Source organism: Aspergillus heteromorphus (assembly GCF_003184545.1).
Source record: "Aspergillus heteromorphus CBS 117.55 chromosome Unknown BO70scaffold_1, whole genome shotgun sequence".
In the NCBI taxonomy this organism is placed as follows: domain Eukaryota; kingdom Fungi; phylum Ascomycota; class Eurotiomycetes; order Eurotiales; family Aspergillaceae; genus Aspergillus; species Aspergillus heteromorphus.
Window position 1 is genome coordinate 1,492,798 of NW_020290406.1, and position 18,230 is coordinate 1,511,027.

The 18,230-nt window shown below is 53.7% G+C and overlaps 8 protein-coding genes across 8 annotated transcripts; 3 read left to right on the plus strand and 5 right to left on the minus strand.

The window, feature by feature from the left end:
- Positions 1-866: 866 nt before the first annotated feature.
- Positions 867-1,291, minus strand: BO70DRAFT_10724 (uncharacterized protein). Its single transcript, XM_025537847.1, has one exon. It carries the CDS (start codon positions 1,188-1,190, stop codon positions 960-962), a length of 231 nt encoding a protein of 76 aa, XP_025404189.1. The 5' UTR covers positions 1,191-1,291; the 3' UTR covers positions 867-959.
- A 1,786-nt stretch (positions 1,292-3,077) lies between these two features.
- On the plus strand, positions 3,078-4,716 carry pex19 (putative peroxisomal membrane protein receptor Pex19; the record flags this gene model as incomplete). The annotated part of the gene is made up of 3 exons (XM_025545113.1): positions 3,078-3,509; positions 3,620-4,467; positions 4,581-4,716. The coding sequence occupies exons 1-3, from the start codon at positions 3,290-3,292 to the stop codon at positions 4,713-4,715; spliced, it is 1,203 nt and encodes a 400-aa protein (XP_025404190.1). The 5' UTR covers positions 3,078-3,289.
- A 531-nt stretch (positions 4,717-5,247) lies between these two features.
- On the plus strand, positions 5,248-6,767 carry BO70DRAFT_425150 (uncharacterized protein). Its single transcript, XM_025547656.1, has 2 exons — positions 5,248-6,272; positions 6,341-6,767. The coding sequence occupies exons 1-2, from the start codon at positions 5,340-5,342 to the stop codon at positions 6,575-6,577; spliced, it is 1,170 nt and encodes a 389-aa protein (XP_025404191.1). The 5' UTR covers positions 5,248-5,339; the 3' UTR covers positions 6,578-6,767.
- A 136-nt stretch (positions 6,768-6,903) lies between these two features.
- On the minus strand, positions 6,904-8,098 carry BO70DRAFT_425151 (uncharacterized protein; the record flags this gene model as incomplete). The annotated part of the gene is made up of 2 exons (XM_025547657.1): positions 6,904-7,462; positions 7,660-8,098. 2 exons carry the CDS (start codon positions 8,096-8,098, stop codon positions 7,170-7,172), a joined length of 732 nt encoding a protein of 243 aa, XP_025404192.1. The 3' UTR covers positions 6,904-7,169.
- A 1,233-nt stretch (positions 8,099-9,331) lies between these two features.
- On the minus strand, positions 9,332-9,916 carry BO70DRAFT_10928 (uncharacterized protein). Its single transcript, XM_025537862.1, has one exon. It carries the CDS (start codon positions 9,747-9,749, stop codon positions 9,432-9,434), a length of 318 nt encoding a protein of 105 aa, XP_025404193.1. The 5' UTR covers positions 9,750-9,916; the 3' UTR covers positions 9,332-9,431.
- On the minus strand, positions 9,390-10,971 carry midA (putative cell wall protein). Its single transcript, XM_025542073.1, has one exon. It carries the CDS (start codon positions 10,696-10,698, stop codon positions 9,874-9,876), a length of 825 nt encoding a protein of 274 aa, XP_025404194.1. The 5' UTR covers positions 10,699-10,971; the 3' UTR covers positions 9,390-9,873.
- A 2,398-nt stretch (positions 10,972-13,369) lies between these two features.
- BO70DRAFT_10855 (uncharacterized protein) lies at positions 13,370-14,506 on the minus strand. The gene is made up of 3 exons (XM_025537857.1): positions 13,915-14,506; positions 13,801-13,818; positions 13,370-13,724 (listed from the first exon to the last, which is right to left on the minus strand). Exons 1-3 carry the CDS (start codon positions 14,393-14,395, stop codon positions 13,669-13,671), a joined length of 555 nt encoding a protein of 184 aa, XP_025404195.1. The 5' UTR covers positions 14,396-14,506; the 3' UTR covers positions 13,370-13,668.
- A 428-nt stretch (positions 14,507-14,934) lies between these two features.
- Positions 14,935-17,148, plus strand: ptpB (tyrosine protein phosphatase PTP1). Its single transcript, XM_025537861.1, has 3 exons — positions 14,935-15,534; positions 15,679-15,944; positions 16,002-17,148. Exons 1-3 carry the CDS (start codon positions 15,030-15,032, stop codon positions 16,857-16,859), a joined length of 1,629 nt encoding a protein of 542 aa, XP_025404196.1. The 5' UTR covers positions 14,935-15,029; the 3' UTR covers positions 16,860-17,148.
- Positions 17,149-18,230: the final 1,082 nt, after the last annotated feature.

An 18,230-nucleotide genomic window follows, 5' to 3' on the forward strand; every position in this document is an offset into this window, starting at 1 on the left:
GGGGAACAGCACCCCTTGCGTGCTTGGGGAGGTGGATGATGACACGCCGGACGGTCCGGGGGATTGGGGTTGAGGGAGGGGAGAGACACGCAGTATAAACCGGAGATATCAATCAAGACGGCGGACGGCGGACGGCGGACTTAGTTTCCCCCAGACACCCTGAAGCCAGAGTCACCGACAGACGCGGCGAGTGATGAACTGACCAAAGGGCTGGCTGGCTGGCTATACGCGATAGGAAAATTTCTAGCCGGCGGGGTAAGAGCACGAAGTATGAGGTGAGTAGTTAGTATGGGATCGGATGGTTCAGACGCAGAAGGCGCGCGGCTGGGCGGCAGAAAGGGACGTGCGAGCAGCAATAGTGACAGCAGCAATGAAGGCAGCGACCAAGGACAATGACATAAAGGAAACTGGTCGAGGGGATAAAGAGATAGCCAGCAGGAGGAAGTGGAAGGGCAGAGAGGGAGGGAAGGAGGCGGGGGGAGGAAAGATGTGAGGTAAAATTATTGACTAAAAAGAACGGGATGTTATTAAAGAGAAGAAGGACGAACAGGGAGCAAGAAAAATACACTGGCGTGGGAGATTTTCTTTTCCTTTTTTTTTTTTTTTTTTTTTTTTTTTAACCCTTTCTCGTGGCCTTTCCCTTTGGGTCAAGGGCAGAGACTTTCCAGGGGAAAAATCCAGTCTATCCCAATTATTCCCAACTGATGCTAACCCACACCCAGAGAGGGGGCGGGCGTTTGTTACTGACGGGGACGGACACTCGCCGCTGAAACTTACTGGTTGCCCTCGAACGGCACACGCCTTCCGTCCATGCTCGAGAACATCACCCTCGAACATTCAACCTCGATTCTCGAATGCTTTTTAAACACCTGGACCCGTCCCGGAACGGAACGTTGGACTACTGTTTGACTTCTATCTATCTGCTACGAACTCTCCCTTAACTCTTACTCTCCTTCTCCCTAACTCTTTCTCTCCCTCTCCCTCTCCCTCTCCCTCTTCCTCTCCCTCTCCAACTCCAACTCCAACTCCCATGACTCCACCCCTCCCTCCCCCCCTCCCTTCCAGCCCTTCCCGCCCTCATGAGTGTCAAAGAAGAAAAAGGCCCAAGACCGCCGTACCAAGACCGGGAACCACCAGAACCGCCATCCTCCTCCACTTGGTTCTCGACTGCCGAGACGCAGGCTCAGCATCGCCCTCCTTGCTAGCCTTTCTCCTCTCGGCCACTCGTCAACCCTTGACGCAGGACTAGGTACCTCCTCCGTCCGTCAGTCGACTGACGAGATCCACCGCAAGGTCAGACCCAGCCGAAGATCCGCCCAGGGCAGGGCGAAGAGTCGTCACGGCCTCCGTGGGCGGCGGGCGCCCTGGTCAGACCGTCAATGGTCGGTCACTCTACTTTACTTTACTCCCTACAGTTGCCCTATTCGATGGTCTTACGGGGTGGCCCGTCCGCGTCCGCCTGGGTGGCCATGCAGCCATGCAGATTTGCACTTTAGCAGGTGCAGTCTCCGAAACGGGTGGAGAGCAGCGAACGTGGTAACGTGTTTCCGTCCGGCGCCGCCCCAGTGGGCGGGCAGCCCAGCACAGCAAAGCCATTGTGGTTGAGGGGAGGCAGGCTAGCCTAGCCAGGGGAAGGGTATTGAAAAAAAAAACAGGCCAGCGTAGTTAAATAGGGCGGTGGTGGCAGGGTCGTATTTGCTGCCAGCCAGCCGTAGAGGGTTCCGCATCAGGCGGAACCGGGCCTCCCATGCTAATATTCTCATCATCCCGCGGAGATGTTCCGGCAGGTTGCGACAAAGTTTTCCGTGGTTCAGCTGGGGCGGATTCCTTGTCCCTGTGGTCGTACGGTGGACGGGGGAAAGAGACGAGAGGGGAGAGACCGGAGGAAGTTCCTTCTACAGCTGCTGTTGAGGATTATCCTGAACATCCGAGTCTGTCCACTGTCTGTCCACTGCCTGTTTATTGCGGTGTCTGCTCCATTTTTCGCCAGACTGAGCAGTGATACGGACTGGCGGGCGTGAAAAATCACGCAAACTTGCCCGAACAGGGCAATACGCGGAGCTGCCATCTCGTGGGGGAGATTACACGGTGAGCTGACGGCGGTCTTACCGTACCGTACCAGACCAGACCCTCCCGTCATCATCGCATCAGCAACAGCATCAGCATCATCATCATCATCATCATCATCATCATCATCATCAGCATTCCTCTTCCCAGTTCCTCCTCCGGTCGGTCAGTCAGCGGGATCTCAAACTGCAAGAACCAACAATCCCTGCCCGCACGAGCACCTGATCTGACAGCCGACATCCGGGCTTCCCTCGAACAAATCTGACTGCATATGATCCTGATCTAGGAAACCTCCGATGAAGGAGGGAGCTCTCCGCTAGTCAGGCACTTCGCTGACGGAGGCGTTGCTCCAATGCTCCTAGCATCGGCTCGAGGCAAAGCAACGGTGGTCGGACATCACGAGGTCCCGCCACGGGATCGCCTGAGAACAATGGTCTGATCGATCGAGTTAAGTACAGTACACAGTACACTTACAGTACTTCCTGACTAGCAGCAGCAACTATCGACAGACGTCTTGGCGGGGGGGGGGGGAAGGGGGGAGTGGGATGTTGAGCAGTATGCATGTAGATACTATGTAGATGTCTCTCTAGTATCCCCCTGAATGATCGATCTGCTGGGCGGCCCGTCAGTAAGACCATTGGCACACCGCAAGCACCGGACTGGCGTTGGGGGCCGAACTAGAAGCATCGTCGCCTTCTTCCAGATGCCGCCCGTCTGTCTGCGAGTGACGTTGGTGGTGGCCCTTATGTCATCCTCATCCTCCACCAAGAATACTGCAGTGAACTGTACACCAGACAAGATAGATATATCTACATCCCAAATAGCATAATTCCCAAATCCATATCCCAATCCATTCCCCATGGCGACAAACCCAACAGCCGCGGTGCGAAGGGCCAGCAGCCAGCAGCCAGCAGCCAGCAGCCCGCTCGCCAGTCGGCAGATGGACTGAACGGAACTGATTATTCATTCATTCGGTCCTTTCCATGCAGTTGACTATCTTTTCACATGCTCTCTCTCTCTCTCTCCACCACCACCACAACCACCATCAGCAGCTTCTTCTCTAGACATCAATCACCTCCTTCTTCCCTCTCTCTTCCTCCGCAGCACCTGAACGCGTCTATGCGATCAACCCCCGCCAACCCCCACTAACATAACCTGCAACCACCCATCTTCCCCCCTCCGTCCCCTCATCCCCCACCTCGGCTATCAGTTCTCAGTTGAGATGGCCTCTCCATCGGCCTCCCCCGCCACCACCCCAGGCGCAAACCCCAACTCCCAATCTGCATCATCGTCATCGCAGTTCGAAAAGCCCTCTGCTACATCCAGCGACGCCCAACCAGCCTCCCCGAATGCGCCCTCCGAGACCCCTGCGCCGTCGCGCGGGGCGAATGTCGCCAGCGCCGAGGATGATGATGATGACTCCGATTTCGATGATCTAGATGGTATACTCTTCCCCTCCCTCCTCTTCTCTTCTTTTCTAGACACTCTTCTCTTTTACAATCTACACCCTACACTTGCACTACACGATAAACAAAACTAACCCACCCCCCAGAAGTCCTCGACGACTTCAAACCCACCCCGAAACCCGCCTCCGCCTCCGCCACCGCCCCCGATGCCTCCCCCGCAGCCGACGACTTCGACGAAGAAGCCTTCCTGAAACAACTGGAACAAGACATGGCCAGCATGATGGGCGGCGCAGGAGGAAAGAAAGACTCCTCAGCGTCCGGCTCAGCCGACCAGCCCCCTCTCGACGCCGACGCCGAGACCTTCGCCAAGTATTTCGAGGAAAGCGGCATCAATGCCTCGGATTTCTTGAAGCAGCTTGTCGGCGATGTGATTATGAAGGGAGACGATGGGGCGTCGTCTAGTGGCGCGGGCGCGGGTGCAGGTGCAGGAGCGGGGTCTTCAACGACGGCAGCAGCAGCTTCAACAGGGTCAGGATCAGGATCAGCAGCAGCAGGCGGCGCGCCCGAAACCTTTAACGACACAATCCAACGCACGATCAACCGGATGAAAGAATCCGGCGACAAAGCCACGGCCGCAGCCTCGGAGGACGAAATATCCGATGACCTTGTCGCGCAGCTCCTGAAAGCCATTGAGGCTGGTGGCGGCGCCGGCGAGGATGGCGGGGACGAGGGCGATCTCACGAAGATGTTCATGGGGATGATGGAGCAGTTGTCCAACAAGGAGATCCTGTATGAGCCGATGAAGGAGCTGGATGAGAAGTTCGGGCCGTGGTTGGAGGAGAATCGCAAGAAGGGGACGGTGTCGGCAGAGGATCTGGAGCGGTTTGAGAGGCAGGCGGCCGTGGTGAAGGTTATCGTGGCGAAGTTTGAGGAGACTGGTTATTCCGATGAGGATCAGGCGTGTAGGGAGTTTGTGTGGGAGAAGATGCAGGAGGTGAGTTTTTTATTCTTCTTTTTCTTTCTTCCTCTTTCCTTTTCTTCTGCTTTCGCTCTTATTTATTGGAAGAGTATTGATGACTGACCTACTGACAATATTTGATACTACAGATGCAAGCAGCCGGCAACCCCCCCGACGAATTGATCTCTGCGCCGTGGATGGAGGGTCCTGGCGCTGCCGGTGCCGGTGCCGGTGCCGGTGCTGGACCTGGCGCCGGTGGAATCCCAGATTGTCCGCAGCAATGAGTCCAATAGATGTGGATGCATATCACAGAATCCATATAATATCGAATCTAATCAAATCAAATCACATCTACCCAGACATATTGAAAGCGTGCCGTGTCGTGCCCTGGTTGGTGGCTTTGTGGCTGTGTACATACATGCATATACTACTATTACTACTAATTATCTCTTGCTTAAGTAAGTTCCCTTACTACAATGGTGAAAGTCTTGTAGACATGGACCCAGTCTGAAGAAATGAAAGCCAGTATAATATAGATAAGATATACTACATAACTCACATTAGTAGGATATCAGGAAGATAGAGCTGTGTCCTGTATTAGTAAAAGCTTGTGGACAGCATGCAACTTGAATAATTAGCATCAATGAAAATATTAATAAAACAGTCAACGAAGTAACAGAGGCCTGTCGTTCGGACTCTGGATTCTTGCTTAAAGGCGCCGCAAAGGCGGTGACACAAAGGCGGTGACGTTCCGTGGCAGAATAGCTAAAGGCGGCGGAGGCGGCGACACAAAAGAGATGACGTTCGTTGGGGCAGAATATCTGCTTTCCTGATCGCACCTTCCACCTCCGCATACTACCTTGATGGTGTTCCGGATCTCCCACCTCCCAAGTTGATTCCTCTTCATCATGTCTTCACCTGCAGCAATGCCGACTCTAACCAAAGCTTCGAATTTCGTGACCCCTTTAGTCGGGGCGAGTCTTGACTCCATAATCAAACCAAGTGACAACAACCACGTGCTACCACCGGACGAACAAGAGCAGGATCAAGTGTTAAAGAAAATCAGATCATTCTGGGGTTCCGGCTCAGGGAAGTTACGAATACAAGTTAGCGACTCACTGAGGACTTCAAAAAAATTTAGGCAGGTTTTGAAAGAAACCCTCTTGCCTAATGCATACTGGTTCGAGCTAGATCTTTTGGTCATCCGGGATATGCGTCCCGTACACGGCAGTCTTGCTAGATTCGCTGGCGAATGTCATCAACGTTTGAAGCAGCAGATGCTCACGTCTGAGGAGAGGGATTGTGTTTATTTGGGCGGGAGCGACGTGACCTTTCTTCAGGGCATGATCCCCGGTCTGGGCAAAAAACCGCAAACGTATAGGAAAGCTCCTGATCAGTCGTATACCATGACTAACCCGCAGACTGGTGTACGGATACAAACCGTGATGTTCGAGGCAGGATTCTCAGAATCTTACCATGATTTGGCCCGCGATATGAAACACTGGCTGCTCAACAGCAGCGGCCGAGTACAGCTTGTCGTGTTGGCAAATATCCAGGAAGACAGGCGTACTCTCATAACACAGCAAAAGACCGAGGAGTTTAAGGATAATATGGCCAATCTTCTGATCGAATTCGGAAACACGTACGGCAAAGCCAATCATGCAGATCTCCTAGAACGAGCAACGAAGGCCTGTACCAAACAAGAGACGAATACCATGGCGGCTTACGAGAAATGCTATCAAGAAGTGAAAACTGATGATTGGGTTGGGCCAATTACTGCAGCACTCGAATTCTGGGAACTGGATGATAGCTCTGAACCCCACAAACGGGGGGAAACTGTTGTAAGTTCCTTAACTATAGCAACAGTACTGGGATCATGGACGCAACTGACAACAATCAATGTCTATAGCATGTGTTTCCTGGACCCGTCGTCGGAAGCCTGCCACCGATATATATTAGCGATATAATTCATCCGCGTTGCCATGAAAGTTTTCCGAGTTTTGATTCATCTCGGAGACTCGATTTAGACCCGTGTGGATTCGTCAAAGCGTTGACCGACGGAATCAAAGACCTTGCTGTCATACGCGCACACGATCTTATCTGGCCAGACCCGCCAGATAAAGGGGACTACGACTTTGAAGAGTAACTTCCCTCGATTCGATTATGCGAACGCTGAATCTTGCTGATGAAATAAAGGATGAGATATTCTTCCTCATGTCCACAACAGCAATATGGGAAGCTCATTCTGTGATCCTGTGGGTCACCGTGCTGCCGTGGCTTCTTTCTTCCTCAGTAATGTCTAGTTTAGCTCTTCAAGTGTATTATTACCTTGCTAGCCTGTCAAATTGAATCCGGTTAAAAGGCCTTTTTAAGGAATGCAACCAACAACCTACCACCTTGTCGCATATAAGGGCTAGATAGTCAACGTCGACTCGGTTTATTTAGTTTCATTTATTTTCACCAGCTAACCCGAACATTATTAGATATGTCTAGAAAAACAAAAGTGTACTATGTAAAGTTATGTATCGTCGTCCCGCGACAAGCCCTATCCCATCCCAGACAAGAGTAAGTAATCAACCAGCCCATCGACTTACCAACCAACTGTGATCCACCCGTCAATCCATCCAACGCCTGAACCAGAACAAGAAACATGAACAGTGTACTCCGTAGAGTATGCGATATGCAACATGGAATATGCAACTATATGCAACACGGAATCTGCACCACGCAGAGCCAAATCACGACATATCCATATCCTGACTATGGCTATGACTCTGACTCTGACTCGGCTCTCCCGCCAGATCCATGAACAAATCATCGTACTCCTCATCGCTGAACGACGCAGCAGCAGCAGCAGCGGCAGCAGGATCATAATACCCATGCCCATGGGACGGGTGGCCCGCACCCATCATGTGTCCCTGAGCCTGTGCTTGTTCCGCACTCATAGCCATATTCATACGTAGATCCAACGCGTCCTCTTCTTCCTGGATATACTGCATGTATTCGTTCAGAGCGTGCGGGTCGATGTTTTCTGTAATGGAGTCAGTCAGTTATCCGTTATCACTCACGCATATGCACTTGCACATGTACATGCATATCAGAAGAAAACGTATGACAGGATAGAAAGGAGATATACATACCCTCTTCATTCCAATTCCCCCCTCCTCACCCTCATCCTCATCCTCCTCACCCCCACCAACGCCAGCCTCTCCCCCCTCCTCCGCATACTCTCCCCCCACCGCTTCTCCTCCGCCACATGCTCCATCAGCACCAACTGCTCGCCGCGATTCTCGAACCGCCCGTCCTCGCGCTCGCGCTTCACGCGGTTCAGGAACAGGCTGCGTCGCGCAGACGGCGAGGTATGTTTGGCCATTGGGTTCGCGATGGTGGATGCATAGCGCTGCGCGTAGCTGGGGGAGCCGGAGGATTTGGAGCGGGAGGAGAAGGTGAACCCCCTTTGGTGTTCTTGTTGCTGGCGGGGGTGGTGTTCCGGGGAGCCGAAGGCAGAGACAGAGGGGTAGGTGGAGGTGTAGGGGGTGCGGAGGGGCGTGGTGCTGGTGAGTGGACTGGAGAAGTTGAATTGGGGGGTTTGGGGGTCTGCGGGGGGTTGTTGTTGGCGGCGGGGGGAGAGGGGGGAGGGGCGCGCGGGGGAGAAGGTTGGGAGCATTGTTGGTCCTGTTGTTGCTGTTGGTGCGGGTGCTGGGTGGTCTTGTTGGTGGTGGTGGATGGGGTGGGTTGCGAACATCATTGTGCTTGGTTGCTGGTCGAGGTGGCCTCGGTCGTCAGTCGTCAGTCGTATTGAAGTTGAGCGGTGAGGTTAATGGATCCCGTGTTGGGGACTGTGCTGTGGGGGGCCAATGGAGTAGTAAGTAGTAGTGCAGTGTAGTCTCAGACGTGCAGCTGGTTGATACTGCTACTGCCAGAGAGGAATAAGGAAATGGAGCCTCGACTGTATTTACAGTGGAGGGACCAAAGCCACCGGCGCGGGTTGAGGGCGGCTGGGATTCTCGCGCGCGTCCGTCCGACACGCCGCCACGTGCCGCTAGGCTGCTTCGGGGCATATCGCATTCCTTAGGCTGTAAGGCTGTTAGATTCCGAATCAGGCTGCAAGGCTGCAAGGCTGCAAGGCTGCTGTTTATTTGTATGCCTGGAGAATATGGCGGTTAACAACATTGTATAAAACCACAGAATCAAAAGAACGAATCTAAGCCATACAAAACGTATCCCACCCACTGCCTACGGTCATCCCCGAGTTACCCGTGTTCGTCACCTATGTGCATAGGTAGCGGCATCTCGTCAACCGAGGTAGTTTACCTCTGAACTCACAGCAGACTACTCCGTACCAATGAATCTCTACACCCGGTTAAAAGAGCCAACACCAGCCATCCAACAGCTCACATGCCCGCTATCCAATCTGATCCAACCACCAAGACAAACAACCCCATCAGCAATCCCATCTCCCATCCGGATCTACCATCTACACCGCCAACAACGCAAGACAAAGAAGAAAGACCGCCGAGAACGATAGCTAGAAATAGAGTTATGGCTTGAATATTAGCTTGGTAGTCGGTGAGGGAGGGAGGGAGGGTCTTGGATCTTGGCTGAAAGGAAGCGTGAGTCGGATACTCGGATCGATCAAGGATAAACACATACATAACTATCTACAGTAGGTAGATACTCCGTAAATATACGGAGTAAGTTAAGCTACAGACCACACCCCGGCGAGCACATAAGACACGGCGATATGAGGCGTCTCACGCGGCGGCTAACTGCAGGGACGTTGAAGGCACATAGATACATGGCCGGGTTATTGGCTACGGATATCACCCTGTGCGACTCTCCGCGGCAATGCAGAGGAACTACGGAGGACAAGGAAGAACTGGAATGCCCTGACGATCCTCGACTATTCGACTGGGGTGAGTGGCTGCTTAAGGTATGTACCGTGTATGATTTACTTGCTCGGATGTGCTCAAGTCATTTCTCAAATTAAATACATACAATCAAAAGCTTTTTGCGGCAAAGATCGAAGGACCTGTAATCCAGAGCAGAGATTGGAGACGACAGGCCGTGGCCCTCGTCTCACGAGAAAGAAAACAAATGCTCGAGGGGGGAATCAAAGTGAATCGACCAACCATGAATGCTAGAACAAAAATCGCTGTGCTAAGTAAAGGAGCGTGATATCGGAGAGCCGACAGTGGTCTATCAAGCGGGACAGAACGGGTGGGTTGGCAGGCAACGCAGACCAGAATGAGAGTAAGAGAAGAAAAAGACAGACCCGAGGATTTCCTCGCCGGAAGCGCCAACAATAACTGCGTCATAATCGTACAAATTTACAGTCTCGAGAGCGGTATCTAACCACAGACCACATGCTCTGCTTCATGACCGCAGGTGAACAGAGAAACGTGAATGTCATCGGACAAGAGCCCGAGCATCCGAGTCAGTCTAGAAGTTGGAGGCGGCATTGACGGGCCCGGGGTTGTGATATTGGTCGAGCGTAGACTTGAAAGGCGTGCCCCCACCGGGGCTGGGGGCCTTCTCGCGAGCACCCGCACCCACAGCCGTGCCGCTCATGAGATCCGCAGCCTCGTCCTGATCCTGCGCAGCGCGACGGGCGTGGATCCTCCAGCCCACGACTGCGAGGGCTCCGAGAATAATGGCACCACCCACACCCACAACGACACCGATGATGATCTTCTTCTGGGAGGACGACAGGCCGGAGCTGCTCTTGTTATCCGATGAGGTACCGCTTAGACTCGGAGAGCCGGTGGAGTCACTGCTGGCGGGGGTGGACGTGGTGGTAAGCGTAGTCTGGACGGGCGTTCCGCTGATGGTCTCGATGGTCGTGACCGTCTTCACAACGGGGGTGGCGGTGGTCTGCTGGGTGGTGCTGTCGGCCGTGGTCTTTCCATTCTTCTTGGTGGTAGCAGCCTCGGTCGTCTGTGCATCCGTCGTCGCCGCCTGCTGCTGGGTAGTCTTGGCTTGGGCTTCCGTCGTGGAAGAGGTGGTCTCCTCCGACTTGGACGACGATGTGCTGGTGGTCTCGGCTTCCTTGGTGGACGAGGTACTCTCCGTGGTGGAGGTCGAGGTCTCGGAAGTGGAGGTGGAGGTGGATGAGGATTCCGACGTGGTGGCAGCAGCCGCGGTGGTGGCCGCGGCGGCAGCAGAGGTGACGGCGTTACCTACGCTCGTGACCGCGGCGCTCTGACCAGCGACGACGGCCACGAGGGATAGGGAGTAGAGGAAGAACGAGAGACGGGCGGCTCGCATGGTGGGCAAGTCGGATGGATCAGGGTATGGTAAGGCGTTCTCAAGGCTGCCAGAGCCGGATGGGATGGACAGTGCGAGCGGACTGGAAGACCGAGACAGGAGTCAGACTTCAGACAGCGTAGATACTGTGGATAGCGATCGTACGTTAGACGTAGGGAGTCGAGGCGAGTATGGAGTAGTGGTTGTCAAGATGGGATGGATGGATGAGTTCGTTCGTTGTAGATGGTGGATGAGGGAAAAGGAGGGGTTAACGAGTGACTGCAGATATAACACGCACACAAAAGGCACACGATGATGGGTCAGGAAAGAGTGTAAGGAGGCGGGATGGAGATGAAAAGGACTGGAGATGAAAGAGGGCGAGGGAAGGGCACCGGGTCACTGGGGGGGCCCGGCGGGACTTCTGCGCAACACGGGTGGAGGAGATTCGCCGAGCAGGCAACACAAACCACCAATCCCGGCATCGCGCCCAGGAGGGGGCGCCCTCTAGCGCGCACACTAGGGGGCCCGCCGGCCATTCAGCGGCTGCAAGTTGAGACAGCCCGGCCAGGGGGACTCCCACTGGCCTGCAGGTCTGCATTTTCGGGCGCCTGACTTCGGGCTAGTGCCTGTCTTTGGGTCTGCCTGGTCTCGGACTCTCAGACTAAGGCATTTTAGCCGTCAATTGTATTCTGAAAAGGCTCTCAAGAGTCTCTAACACTGCTAGTTCGGGTGCTTAGTGCACCGGGATTTCGGCCTCGCGTGGTGGTAGTCTTCAGTCTACTGGAGGAGATCACGAACTAGGATCCTCCCATCGCTGCAAATTATGTCCTTCTTCGCCTTTTCTGGCACCGACTGCTATTTTAAGGTCCGTACCACGGCTGCCGGCGTACCGTTGGTGACCGTACCACAGGTCACTGGTCAGGTTCATTAACTAGTAGTTAGTTATCCTTCGCGTCTTATGTAAGACTCGGCACCACAACAACTAAACAAACCAACATTATTGTTGTGTGCCTGGCGAGGTTCGTCAGTCCACGCCGTCCGATCCCCATACTTACGACCCAGTGGAAACGTGGAAACAGCAGAAAAGGGAAAGAGAGAGAGAAAAAAAAAGTCTTCTCTCGGTCTCAGAGTCATCCGACGTTCCGTCCTTATGCAGTTGTACGCTAACACAGTACCTACTCCGGGGTTACTGGATACTGGATACTACTAGGGAGGGAGTCAGGGACGGGGACAGACAGGACAGGGAGACCCTCTTTTTGAAATCCTTCCCTGAGACCCATCGACGCGTGCCGGCTCAGCCGACTGCTGCAGTAGCGGCCCTCCGTGCGCCACTGCTGGCACTGGCAGCCTGCCTCGATAATAATTAGTGGCGGCAATTTACAGACACGGAGTACGCCGTCTCTCGGACTCTCCTTCTGGCTGAGGGAGGGTCGGGCTAACCAGGACCCTGCGTCGCCGGGACACACGCTCCCATTCGTAATGATTCATCCTTCATAAACCTTAGTGCGGTGCCACCATCTATCTCCATGCCCCGTGGCTTTCGACTTAGTCTAGTAGTCTCTACCGAGAGTAGAGTCTAGATATCTACACATACTACTGACTACTACCGTTACGACTTACGAGCACATCCAGTCGGGTGATCGGCAGCCCATGGGGGTTCTAGATCCCTCTCGCAATTAACCAGCTGCCTCGTCAGCAGGCTTCGCGGAGTGTCTGGAACGTTGGCACCCTTGGTCAGGTCGGTCTGTCTGCCGTGTCCCAGCATGCCTGGGGGGTCTTCTGGCGACTCTTAAAGGAATAAATGGACCGAGTATGGAGAAGTTTACGTGGACGGGGGGGCCCTCCGACTCCATCGACCGTCCTCACCCCGGACTCCCTGCGCATTCCAAGTTCCAACGCCATTAACCTGGAGGGCGGGACGACTCGGGACGTTTTAGCCACTGATGCTTAAGTTGCTCGTGTGACAGGACATACTCGGTATATGTCTTTTAATTGGGTGGTTGGCTACTAACTTCCTTCGATGCAATGCTGATTAGTCAAGTCCAGACATTAATTCACCAACTACGTACTTACTACTATGAAATCCAGTGCTGGCATATTTACCATCGACATAGGTTGCTAATTATGCAGGGAAATGACTCATCGAGTCTCGTATCCCAAGTCTGCCTTACCCTCTGCCTGGTGGGCGGTGGCACGTATCAACTCACCTGCATATGCAGGTTCCGCAGAATAAGGTAGCCCTGGCAGCGATGCGAACTCGTGCCATCGTCCCTGCGAGTGGCGTGAGACATACCGATCCTGCCACCCGATTTCCGATCTACACATCACATGGCTGATCCGCTCAGGGTTTGGTACGAGGCACCCATCCCAGGTGAGGTCCCCTGTGGTGATCATGGCACTGATAGATTTTCCGTGGTAGATGGAAACCTGGGCATTTTTTGAACTAAATAACTACGGAGATTCAACAGCATCTATGAGACCATATCTGTCCGTGCCTCCGTGTCACCTTGCGGAGTCCACTCCACCACACGGTCAAACAGCCGGACAAGGCGTACGAGGCGGCGTTTCCCCTCTGACGAAATAAGGATGCAGTTCAAGGGACATACGAACCACCTCAACCCAAGCCATATCCGATAGACCACGGGTTCATGACATGGGATACGAATGAAGACAATCGAAGAGCGAGAGGAGAGCAACGAAAGCACCATAATTGCTGGGTATAAAAAAGTAATGGATATCAAGCCCTACAAAAAACGCCGAAAAAGAGCAGAGCCTTCACTTACTTTTCCCTCCCCGTGAATCAATCCTTTTTGGACGGTTTCTTCCCCTTCATCTGATCCCTGATCTCTTCCATGAAGAACCGGAGGAATTTATTCGGGTCCGTATCTAGACAAGGAGCAGATTAACCACACCAGTCTCGACCACTTGGACGGGCATTCCTATGCGGGAGAACTCATACCAGACTGATCCCGCGGCGGGGGTGGGATGCCATTAAATCTGCGATAGGCGCTCCCGACCATCCTGTGAAACATTTGGCTTCGCAGCAGCTGTACGAACATGGCGAGGTCAGCGCCACGCCCCGGTTGAACATGGTGATGGTCAATATCATAAACAGAAACGTACCCGAGCTACAAGCCAAACCTACGCAAAGACGTTGTTAGCACCGATGCCCGTGTGTACGTACGGAGTAGTTTTATCGGGATAACGGGATAGGACAAGTCCGGTTCTGATACGCACCTCCATACTGTGAATTAAGAGCCCCCACGGTGCCATCTTGCAAAGAACCAGCCGTCGAGCCAAGGGATAGGGGTAATGTTGTACTCCGTACGTAGCTTGGACTCTTTCCCTGCGTGAGGGGAGGTCGGGGCTGGGAAGTGGAGAGGGCAACAAGGGAGAGACACTCGGATTCTTGAAGCCGAGGGGAGGAAAGGGCGTCGAAGCATCGATTCCTTACCAGTAAGTAAGTAATCGATTGACGTCTGAGCTTAATGGGGACTAGTGGCACCGCGGCTGGGTGGCAACGACAGGCGGCGGGCCAATCACCGCCCCCGATGAGGGTATCGGATGAAACGTTCCTCCGAGCGGCGGCAGGGATTGGGCGGCGAAGCTGGCGATGGCGGTGGACGGATCGGGATTTCTGAATCATGCCTCGTCCAAGTCGTTCCAAGTCTCTATCTACATCCAGAAGGGATCCCCTGATCCTCCCTCCAGCCAGCATTGCTCTGACATCACCGCCTGTGGCCCTGGATCAGCCCTGGATCAGCCCTTAATCAATCCTCCGTCCGTCGTAATGTAACTAATCTCTTCCCAGGGCGGTCTCCATACCGTCCTGAATAATCAATCAATCAATCAATCAATCAATCAATAATAATAATAATAAAAATCGTAATGGATATCCGGGACGCTGTTTGCCATCGTCGCGGTCGGGGGGCGCTTCTTTCTATTCCCCCCCCTCTCCCATCTGTCTATCCATCTCGAATGCTGCCCTCGCCTTCTCCGGTACAATCCTTGCCAGCTCCCACTCCTTACTCGGTGGCATTCCATGACTCGACTGATCTGATCGGACTGCTGGCCACGTCTGAAAGCGACGAGTGCGGGGAGAAGAACGAAGAACCACAGCATTGCGCGCCAGAAGTGTCGCGAGGGGCTCACATCCATTCATCCATCCATCCACTTCTCTCCTCTCCTCTTCTGCTGCGCGTTAGCCGCTCTCGCCTGCTGCTGCCCGAGTCACCTCTCGTTGAATCCTTCTGCTTCCTTCCTGCCTGCGCGTGACGGCTGTCGTGGGTTGTCGGATCCCATCCGGCATACAAGTCACCCTGCCTCTCCCTCGCCCTCTCCCCCGACCGCGCATGCTGCCCTTGAGAAACAAAACCCTGGCCAGGCATAATCTTACGTCGAGGGGCAGCTTCCACAGCTGTCCCGATCTGTCTACACTACAGATATCATCATCCTCCCTGCCGCACGCCCCCAACGGCGCGCACCCCGACGATCCGTCCGACACCACCACCACCACCCCCGAGGGGGAAGTCATCACAGCCCCAACCTCCCGCTCCCCTTCGCCCGATACCTTCAGCCTGCGCCCCGGTCCCCGAAAACTCACTTCGACTAGGAAGCGGGTCTCCAAGAAGGCGCGCGGCGTCCTGGGCAAGGTTCGGGCCTTCCACAGGATCGCTGCGGCCAAGATGGCGCATCCCACCATCAAGATCGACACCAGCGTGCAGGCGACCAAGCGGGCGCTCCCCGAGGACAACGACGATGGGTTCGAGATCGTAGAGGGGCCCGAAAATGACGACCCGGGGCTGGAGGCCCGCGATAATGAATCCGTTCCGCCGTTTTTGTGTCAGTCCGTACTAGGTTAGTTTGCGCCCGGTTGACTTTATCCCCGCTGACTGACGGGCGTCTCTCGCTCGTTTTGTCTTTTTTTGCGCGCGCCTACCGCAGTTCTTCTATTTTTCGTTTCAAGGATTCAGCTAATATGATGATGATGTGTCACGGCAGAAATCCACCAGAAATTCGAAGAACTCGAATGGATCCAGAGGGCCCGCATCCATGAGGGCATGCTCGCCAACGACCCCTCACATCGTTGGGCGCTAGAGGGAGACCCCGAGGTCAAGGCAAGAAATCGGTATATGAATGTGCAGGCCTGGGCGAACGCCCGCATCCACCTGCGGGTGCCGGAAGGCGAGTGCGATTTCATCAACGCATCGCCGATTGTTCTAAAGGACTCGGTGTCCCAGCACGCACGGCGGTTTATCGCGACACAGGTAGGCGCAAGTGTACATCTTGGATGGGGGGGACTGTTCTAATCCGTGACCGCGCAGGGACCCAAGCTCGGCCATCTCTCGCACTTCTGGCATATGGTGTTCCATGAGAGTCAGGAGGTCGGCGTCATCGTCATGCTTACGCAGACCTTCGAGGCAGGCAGAGAGAAATGCGCCCAGTATTTCCCGCTGGATGACGACAACGCGACGATGCCTCTGCGACGGGTCGAGTATGAACCCTACGTGAACGACGAACACCAGGAACCCGACGAGGACCTTCTGGGCCAGGTCACCCTCCTCGAAACGCAGTGGGATCCGACGTCGCGTTCCGAGATCCGCAAACTGCAGCTCACGCTGGGCACCGAGTCGAAGATCGTCTGGCACTTCCTCTTCGCCGGCTGGGCGGATTACTCCAAGCCCGAAGGCGAAGACCGCGATGCGCTGCTGCAGTTGATCCGAGTATCTGGTTCCAAATGCTCGCCCGACAGCCCCCGGATCGTCCACTGCAGTGCGGGTGTCGGCCGGACGGGCACCTTCATCGCACTCGACCACCTCCTGCAGGAACTCGAGTCGGGCCAGCTCCTAGACGCGAGTGACCCCGACCACGACCCCGTGTTCGAGGCAGTCAACCAGATGCGCGAGCAGCGCATGATGATGGTCTACAACGAAATGCAACTCCAATTCATCTACGAAGTCCTCCGCGAGCAGACCGACCTGAAACTCGGGAAGGCTGTCGATTCCAGCGGACGCCGGTCGGACGAGAGGTCCACGAAGATGGCCAAGCTGTCGTCGGACGACAATTACCTCCCATCCGCCAAACCTGAGCTCGAGGTCGAGCCCGAGCCCGTCGAAGATCGCCATTCTTCCACACCCACCAGGAGCTGGTCAGGGACCCCAGAGGTGTCTGACAACGAATGAGACAGCCCCAGAGACTACTACCTACTTTTTAACTTACCTTTCCACGTACATATAAGATTCTAATCACCTATTGATGCTTTTTTTTCCCCTTCTGGTCTACTCAACTTTGTCCTGTTCTGTTCTGTCTCTTGCCATGACTATGACTAGCCACGAGTTCTCTGATATGATCTGCATCTTCAACATGCATTGCCCGTTGCGCCATCTTGCATATCACCATCACCATCACCATACCACCACCATGATTATCACCAATACTACCACCACTACTCTTATTTACTATTTACTATTTTGAAGATACAACGACCATTCAACCCGCCCGTCACCTGTCGCGGTGTCCCTTTGGCACTCACGACCCTCATCGATTGATCGATTGATTGATTGATGCCCCCCTCCCCTAACTGGTTTTATTATTTGAGAGTGGAGGATGACACTCGTCCAGCTTTTTTGACTTGACCCCCTCGCATTAGAAATACTGGTGTACCATACTGGATTTGATTTGAATCGGCATGGAATGAATCATGTATCTGTGTGTACTGTGTCGTATCTTGAGTGGTTGTGTCTCGCATCACGTCACATATCATATCATAAGTGAGGCTGTCTTGGTATATATGATTCGTTGGTTGGTAGGTTGTATGGGTAGATGCTGTAAACCCTTAAACCCTATAATAGACAGATGAGGTACATCGTCTTGGGTACCTTGGGTAGAAGGGTAGAAGGGTAGATGGGTAGGTGGGTAGATGGGTAGGTGGGTAGTTGGGTACTGAGGTGGGTGTTGGTGAATCCATCCATCCATATATCCATCCATCCATATATCCATACATCCATATATCCATACATCCATACATCCATACATCCACCTATCGAGAAAGGAGAGGAGAGGTTACTATATCTCCGTCCCCAAAACCCAGTATTTACCTACCTACCTACCTACCTACCCTACTCCGCCAACCCATCAAAAACGAAAGTGGTATCTAGTACCTAGGTAGGCAAGACAAAGATTCATTCATATATTAATTAATTAATTAATATCCCCGTCCCGCTGTCCCGCCCTCCCGCACTCTCTCTCTCTCTCTCTTTCTTTCTCTTCCTCACATTCTTTCTTTCTTCCTTCCCTCCCCTCCCCTCAATCCAACTATATACACCAAATCAGATTCCATGGATTCAGGTCGTTTGCCCGCAGCGGGAGTATTGAGACAAAGAAAGAAGAGAACAGAACAGAACAGAATACCGCACCTCTCTCTCACACACACACACAGCACCTCAGACAAATAAACAAAAACAAAAACAGACATAGAAACAAAACGAAACATCATAACATAAAACAGACAAGGCAGAAAAAAAAATCAGGTATAGAAATCGACACCGAGGAAA

Coding starts and splice junctions, on each gene's coding strand:
- BO70DRAFT_10724 (XM_025537847.1), bottom strand. CDS start 1,190: ATGCTGAGCCTGCGTCTCGGCAGTCGAGAACCAAGTGGAGGAGGATGG.
- BO70DRAFT_425150 (XM_025547656.1), top strand. CDS start 5,340: ATGTCTTCACCTGCAGCAATGCCGACTCTAACCAAAGCTTCGAATTTC. Junction 6,273..6,340: donor ACAAACGGGGGGAAACTGTT/GTAAGTTCCTTA, acceptor CAATGTCTATAG/CATGTGTTTCCTGGACCCGT.
- ptpB (XM_025537861.1), top strand. CDS start 15,030: ATGCTGCCCTTGAGAAACAAAACCCTGGCCAGGCATAATCTTACGTCG. Junction 15,535..15,678: donor TTTGTGTCAGTCCGTACTAG/GTTAGTTTGCGC, acceptor GTGTCACGGCAG/AAATCCACCAGAAATTCGAA. Junction 15,945..16,001: donor GGCGGTTTATCGCGACACAG/GTAGGCGCAAGT, acceptor GTGACCGCGCAG/GGACCCAAGCTCGGCCATCT.
- BO70DRAFT_10855 (XM_025537857.1), bottom strand. CDS start 14,395: ATGCTGGCTGGAGGGAGGATCAGGGGATCCCTTCTGGATGTAGATAGA.
- midA (XM_025542073.1), bottom strand. CDS start 10,698: ATGCGAGCCGCCCGTCTCTCGTTCTTCCTCTACTCCCTATCCCTCGTG.
- BO70DRAFT_10928 (XM_025537862.1), bottom strand. CDS start 9,749: ATGACGCAGTTATTGTTGGCGCTTCCGGCGAGGAAATCCTCGGGTCTG.